At 32.3% G+C, this 7,768-nt stretch overlaps 1 protein-coding gene across 1 annotated transcript; it reads left to right on the forward strand.

Moving 5' to 3' along the window:
- Window positions 1-1,675: 1,675 nt before the first annotated feature.
- LOC103488603 (uncharacterized) lies at window positions 1,676-6,698 on the forward strand. The gene is made up of 6 exons (XM_051082587.1): window positions 1,676-2,104; window positions 2,274-2,367; window positions 3,221-3,258; window positions 3,347-3,482; window positions 3,830-4,167; window positions 5,961-6,698. The coding sequence occupies exons 1-6, from the start codon at window positions 1,763-1,765 to the stop codon at window positions 6,057-6,059; spliced, it is 1,047 nt and encodes a 348-aa protein (XP_050938544.1). The 5' UTR covers window positions 1,676-1,762; the 3' UTR covers window positions 6,060-6,698.
- The last annotated feature ends 1,070 nt before the right edge of the window (window positions 6,699-7,768 follow it).

A 7,768-nucleotide genomic window follows, 5' to 3' on the forward strand; every position in this document is an offset into this window, starting at 1 on the left:
ATCGAAAGGAACTTTGTAGATCAGTTTGGTTTTATTTAGTTACGTTCGGTTCTGTTTTTTTTTTAATTTGTATCAGTTTTTTATATCAATGGTATGATATACTTATATTATATGTATTAGTTGACTGATATACTTACTACGTGTTTTTTATTTTTCCAAAATTGTTGTAGTTTATTGTAGTTATGGTAAAATTGGCAGTAATTATTTTTCAAAGTGGTCAATGGGATGAGCAACATTACTACGTGGATTACAAAACAAATTGTGTTTTGGTTGATGGAGCGATATCATCATTTGATTCTTTTGTGAACTTGATTCATACTGAAATTCAGGTTGAGTCATGTATTGAATTTTCAGTTTTAATTTGTTGACTATAGGCGATAATGATGTTCAACATGTTATTAAGATTGTAAACATACCATAACAAGTGTATCATGATTAGTGCATCAGGTGTATTTAATTAATTGAATGTATCAACAACATATCAAGTGTTTCAAACTAATAATATGTATCAACGAAGTTTAGCAAGTGATTAAGTGTATTAAATCTATCAAGTATATCAACAAACAATAACAAGTGTATCAACGATATATAACATGTAACAATGATATATAAAGTGTATCATTCTTAGTGCATCAAAGTGTATTTAATTGATTGAGTATATCAACAGTTGAGCAACTGTATCAACAACATATCAAGTGTATCAAACTAATAATATGTATCAATAAAGTTTAACAAGTGATTAAGTGTATTAAATCTATCGAGTGTATCAAGAAACGATAACAAGTGTATCAACGATATATAAAATGTATCATTCTTAGTGCTTCAAGTGTATTTAATTGATTGAGTGTATCAACAACATATCAAGTGTTTTAAACTAATAATATGTATCAGTGAAGTATTAGAGAGTAAAAAAAGTGTACAAGCAGTACATCAAATCAGATGTATCAACAGTATATTTTGGTGTATTAACGGTATATATTGGTGTATCAACCGTATATATTGGTGTATCAACTGTATATATTGGCGTATCAACCGTATATATTGGTGTATCAGTAATGACTGAAGGGTAACTTCGTAATTTCGTAATTTTAAAATGCGGGCTGGGCTTCAATTTTGCTATTTTTGCAAATGTAAAAATAATGTGCTATGGACCTAATTTATGATACTATAATTGTCATATTTGCAAGAGCCAAAAAAAAAAAAAAACATTTTCAAATGTAGCAAGAAAATTAAAACTATTTACATATGGTAAAATCATGAAATTGTCTATGGCATATTTGAATTTTTTTTTTTTTTTTTTTTGCTATATTTTAGGAATGATTTCAATTCTTAAAAAAAAAGTAGAAACCCAAACTATTTACTGTAAAAAACGGAGTGAAACACAAAATTCATCCCATCTTATTTGTGGAGAAGACTACATAATTTAGTCAATTTTCTACTTTTGGTCATTTCCCTTCACATTTTCTTTTCTTTACTTTTCTTTTCTTTTTTTACTATTTTTTACTCTTCCTCTTAAAAAACAAAAACATAAAAACGTTGTCGAGAATTTGCAGGTTTTTATGAGAATTCAGACTGAACCCATAAAACAGAATCGGGTTTGAATCAAGCAGACCAACTCGGTCCTATTAACCCAAACTTCACTCCATTTTCCAAAACTATATACATAATATACACTCCTCTCTTCCTTCATAAACAAAGCCTCTGGATTCCAAATCAAATTAGCAGCCATAACTTTGCCACGCACAGTTTTTCGGAGAGAAAAATGGCCAAGGCCATGATAGCATCTCAACCTTTACTCTGCAACCTCTCCTTTCCAGTGATTAAACCCTACGCTCTAACTTCTCCCCTCTCTCCTTTTCGTTTCTTCAGACCACAACAACCACTTCTCTCTCCTTTAATCTCCACCCCCACTCCCTTCTCACTCTCACCCAATCGCCGGAATTGTTCTCTTACCCGCCCTGCCGCTCGCAAGAAACCCACATTCGTCGATTCTGCAGATTTTTCCAACGAGGGCAATTCCGATGTCCGACGGTTGCTTCAAATTCTGCTCTGGGGTGCTGAGGCTGTTTACATTTTGTGGCTATTTCTCCTTCCTTATGCTCCGGTTTGTTTTAATCGCTATTTCTTGTTTTATTTAGCTTCTGTCTTGGGGATTGATGTTTTACTTTGTTAAGCTCTTGTTGACAAACAAAACAACACACTCAGATTGATCTCGTAGACTACAGTTTCTGTTGATCTGAAAGTTCATTTCTATTTGCTCTTAATAATTACAGGGAGATCCCGTGTGGGCAATCAGTTCAGAGACTGTGAATTCTCTTGTGGGTCTTTCTCTGAATTTCTTCTTTGTATTGCCTGCTATGAACTCTGGTACGCTTGATTTGTTGTTTCCTTCACTCTATAACTACGTGTTGTTATTACTTACCTGCCAATCAATTCAGAAAGCATGTCTCATGTTTTGTAGATTTAACCGTCTAATTATTTGGAATTGTCTTTCCCCAGACAATCTTTTTCTTTTCTGAAAACTAGAATGAAGAAAACGATTCACCCCTCCAGTATTGAATGGGGTTGTGGTGAGGAGATGAGGTACAGAGTGGGGATGCTGTCAAGAGTTGTTTGTGGTATTGAGTTGAGTTATGAAGGGTCCATTGGATTGACTTTCCAAGTATTTATAAACGTCTTTTTGCATTTATAAGCACTTGTTTAAACACTTATAAAACGAATCCAAACACTCTTGGTCTCTAAAGTTAATATATGTTGGAGTTAGGAAGGGTCTAGAGTTAATGTACAAAAGAGAGTGGGGGAAGATGGAATTCTTCAATAAATGTGCAAACTTCAACAATGAAGACTATTGAAATTGGTGGAGTTGATTTATATAACCCCTGCTTATCGAAGTCGGTGGGCCAAACTCCTGAGGCTTGCTATGAGTTCAGTTGGTATATCTTTAATGATATGAGGTCCGAACCCCCCTAATAACTCAATAACTGAAAATTTGTGTTTTCTCTACCTGATTATACTTGTATGTCAGCCTGGTAAAACCAAAGAAGGCTGGCCTCAATATTGTTCCTTTTTCAGTTCAATAATTGCAGAGATGAGAGATCAACTCTGTAGCCCTAACGGAGCAAACAAATGTCAACTACTATTGAGTTACATTTTACTTGAGAATGCGCTTTATAGTTTATCTCCTTCATAATTTTTGATAATAAACTTTCTGGCAGGACAGTGGGCATTCGTGTGATTGATGCTCCTGTTCTTCACCCAGTAAGAATTATTTTCAAATCATTGACTGTATGTCATTTTTCTTCACTCAATGACACCATTGGCATAACAGACTTTTCTTTCTCATTAGATGTCTGAGGGATTGTTCAATTTTGTCATTGCATGGACGCTCATGTTTGCTCCCCTGCTATTCACGGATCGAAAGAGGGACCAATACAGTGGTTCGTTGGACTTATTGTGGGGCTTCCAGATGTTCCTTACAAACAGTGAGCTTTGTTTCTAACTTGTTTCTTTGATTTGAGACATTCATGATGGAGCGAAGTTTAGTGTACATATGTTTCCCCTTGATAGTCTTTCTTTACATCTTAAAGGGATATATTCTATTTGATTTGAACAATTGCAGTACCTGAGAATCATAGGATTTCTCGTAAATAATACGATCTTTGTTGCAGTCACGTATGAATGGATGATCTATTTTGTTTGTTTTGGTTTTAATTGTTTGCCTTAGACTTCTCTATATCGGTTTGGGATGGGATGTTAAATTACAGTCCAGACACTAAGATGTAATCAGATAACTTTTTAGCAAATAACTTTTCTTTATGTGGTGCACCAGCCTTTTTGATACCTTATATGGCCATCCGGCTTAATGAGGCTAGTGAATACTCTGCCCCGCAACCGCAGTCGAAGCTGGGCACTTTGATGACCAATGGAGCTCCTGTCGTTGGCGTGATCGGTGGTGCAATATGCATCATATCGATAATATGGTCGTTCGTTGGTCGAGCAGATGGTAACTTTGGAGGTGTAGCAGAGAGATGGGAGTTCTTGATCCAATATCTATCTTCAGAGAGGTTAGCTTATGCTTTTATTTGGGATATTTGCCTTTACAGTGTATTCCAGCCTTGGTTGATTGGAGGAAACCTTCAAAATGTTAAGGAGAGCAAGGTTGGAGTGGTAAGTTCCCTTAGATTTGTCCCTGTGGTTGGCTTAATTGCCTATCTTCTTTTTCTCAAACTTGATGAGGAATTATAATGTCTGCTTGCATGTAACAAGGACTAAAAATTAGATAAATATGGGTTATTTGTTAAAAGACAATTTAGGCCAAAGTACTTCCTTTGAGATCATTGAGATCAGATTCCGATTCATCACTCACGTCAACAAATAAAGTCAATACAAGTGAATGGGAAATATGATCGTTCTAACTTTATAGAACACAATTTACATTAAGTAAAGTTTGAAACATCAAGGTTGATGAAAGTATTAAGATTCTAACTTTATGAGAATATCGATGCCAATGCAAATTTTGAAAAGTAAATAAAAATCTATGGAAATTTAATGTAAATTGTTACAATTAGTTAATGCGACTTTAATTAGACTATAATTGAAGAAAGAGATATGTATCCTCGGTTGGGGCAGGCTCTCTTCTTGAACCCTTTCCTCATTTGCCATCTCCTCTGTCGAAAGATAGGAAGAGAGAGGAGTTCGCTCTTCCATCTGCAGAGAATGAGTTAAATTTAAAGAAGAAATGAAAAAATATTTATCAAATAATATAAGATTTTATAATATTTTGAAGTGAAATGATGGGAAAATAAAAGTTGTTGATAGTAAATGAAACTAAACTAACCTCAATTTAGGTCTGTGGTGAAATATATGAAAAATTAATTAAAAAAAAAAGTTTGAATAAAGTCTGAATGATGTTAAAAAATAATTTTTTTTGCTCTCTTATGGTTTTTCTCGGACTCGGTTTCCTTGAAAATGAAAGTTTTATATTGAAAATATAACTTAAAATTGAGAAGATAAAGTTGAAAATTAGAAGAAAAAAATAGCACATCGACAAAGCTCATTTTTCTTGAAAAGTGATGTTAGCTTGTGAAACTGTACAATTGCATATAATCAGTATCAACTTTCCACCATGGACAGAAGTGGAGTGGAATACAAGTCAATTTTATCATTTTTTTTTTTTTTTTGTGTATATGATTTTTATGTAGCAAGCAATCGTACAACTAGAAGAATAACAAGCTAACTCACCAATATATCAACACATTCGGCTGTTAATTAATTAATAAACTTGGATCATGGTACTCCCTCCCACACAAACTTAACGTAGCTATAACCTATCTTACAAGTCTAGATGAATGTTCAAGCAAACAAAGAGCTTCGTGATCATATATGTTTTGTTTGGTCTAGATGAAACAAAAGATCTTGCTCCATAACTATTCGACACAAGACTTCATCCTTATTCATACCACTCGTTAAAAGAAATGTTTAAAAATATGTTGTAATTGATATGAGACTTATCGGTTGAAACTATCTAGACAACTTTTCATCACTTTGGCAAATTGATCAAAATTAGAAGTATCGACAAATAAACTGAGGATCTTGGTTAGTGTTAAGACCTCTAATATTACACACTTATAAAAGGAGGGGCAAGAAAGGAATAGTGTTAGTCGAGATGTATAGAAATGTTATTGAAAGCGAGGATTTCACCTGATTGGGTCCCACGATGATGAGTAAGTATAAAGAAAGAATGTTTAGGGATTTGGGAAATAGGTATTTCGTAGTAAAGGTTGATATGCCTTTTATTGGGAAGAAGTTTCTAGCTTTCTCTAAGGAGCTGATTCTACATTCTACATTCTTTTTTTGTTCTTTGATATTCTTGTCTTTATTATGAACTCATATTTAGAAATATAAATATCACAGAGTATTGTTTCTATTTCTCTCTTATTGGGGTTTTTACTGATTTTCAGGTTGAAAACCCTAACAAATTGGTATTAGAGCTAGTCCATCATGGCCAGAATAAGATCCATGGCTCAAAAGCAATTAGAAGAGCGTGTAGAAAGCCATGAGAAGGAAATGCCAAAAATCAAGGAGATGATCATTACATTGAAAATGAGTGTGGAAAGGCTTACTGATGAGATCAAAGAAAATAATAGTGACAAAATAAGGGAGGAATCAAGTCGTCGGATGGGTCTGACTACAAGATGAAAGGGAAAATAGAAGAAGTTGAGGCAACGACTACCGTGGGAGGAGGATCATTTAACAAAAATTAAATACAAGAAGTTAGAGATACAAATATTCGCAGGGGAAAATCTAGAAAGTTGGGTGTATAAAAGAATATAAGAAGCATCTGACTCCTTCATGCAGGCCCCACTTGGCTCGGGGGGATATAGCTCAGTTGGTAGAGCTTTGCTATTGCAATTGGGTCGTTGCGATTACAGGTTTTTTCAAAATAAATGAGCTATCAAACGGGAAGAAGGTGAAGGTCGCAGTCGTTAGCTTTGCGCAAGACGAAGTTAATTGGTTTTGTTGGAGTAATAACAGAACGAAATTGGTATCGTGGGATGATCTGAAACAACGGATGTTCAAACATTTTCAGCTCACTGGAGAAGGGAGTTTAGAGGCAAGACTTATCAGAATCCAACAAGACGGTACTTACCTGAAATATTTGAAGAAATTCCTAAATTATTCAGCACCCTTGCTGAAGATGCCAGTGTAACGCCCTAAAAATTTAGATAATTTTGGAGTTAATTATCTTAATTTTGTTTAATTAGATTTAATTTTTGGGCGTTATTTTGAATCCATTTAATGAGAATTATTTGATTTATGTGGGAATTAAAATTAATTAAATGTTTCTTGGATGAATATTTAATTAATTAGAGGTTTTAACACATGGTGTTTGTTGAGTTTTTATTAAATGGTAGGTTAAGAGGATTAAGTAAAGTTGTGGATTTTTAGTATTGTTGAAGTTGAATTTAATTAAATAATTACAGACGTTATTTAATTAAACCGTAGGGTGAAAAGTTTGTTGGAGATTTGATAATTACATGTATACGTGGAAATATATATATAATTATTATGTTAAAGGAAAAGATAATTATATTTATTGAAATATAATTATTTAAGGAAAAGATAGTTGTATTTTGGAGAAAGGATATTTATTAAAGGAGAAAAAGTAAAATAATTATATTTTGGGAAAATATAATTATTTGTAAAAGGATAATTAATTACTTTGAAGAAGATAAATAATAATTAATTATTGTGGAAGATAATTAATTATTTTGGAGAAAGATAAATAGTAATTAATTATTGTAGAAGATAATTAATTATTTTGGAGAAAGATAAATAATAATTAATTATTGTGGGAAATAATTAATTATTATGTAGAAAGATAAATCTTGATTATAGAGTGGAGTTGCTATGGTTGGGTTAAGATAATTCATATTGAAAGTTATATATATATAATTATTATGTTAAAGGAAAAGATAATTATATTTGTTAAAATATAATTATTTAAGGAAAAGATAATTGTATTTTGGAGAAAAGATATTTGGTAAGGGAGAAAAAGTAAAATAATTATATTTTGGGAAAATATAATTATTTGTAAAAGGATAATTATTTTGGAGAAAGATAAATAATAATTAATTATTGTGGAAGATAATTAATAATTATTTTTGGAGAAAGATAAATAATAATTAATTATTGTGGAAGATAATTAATTATTTTTGGAGAAGATAAATAATAATTAATTATTGTGGAAGATAATTAATTATTTTGG

This window comes from Cucumis melo, chromosome 3 (assembly GCF_025177605.1).
Source record: "Cucumis melo cultivar AY chromosome 3, USDA_Cmelo_AY_1.0, whole genome shotgun sequence".
NCBI lineage: Eukaryota > Viridiplantae > Streptophyta > Magnoliopsida > Cucurbitales > Cucurbitaceae > Cucumis > Cucumis melo.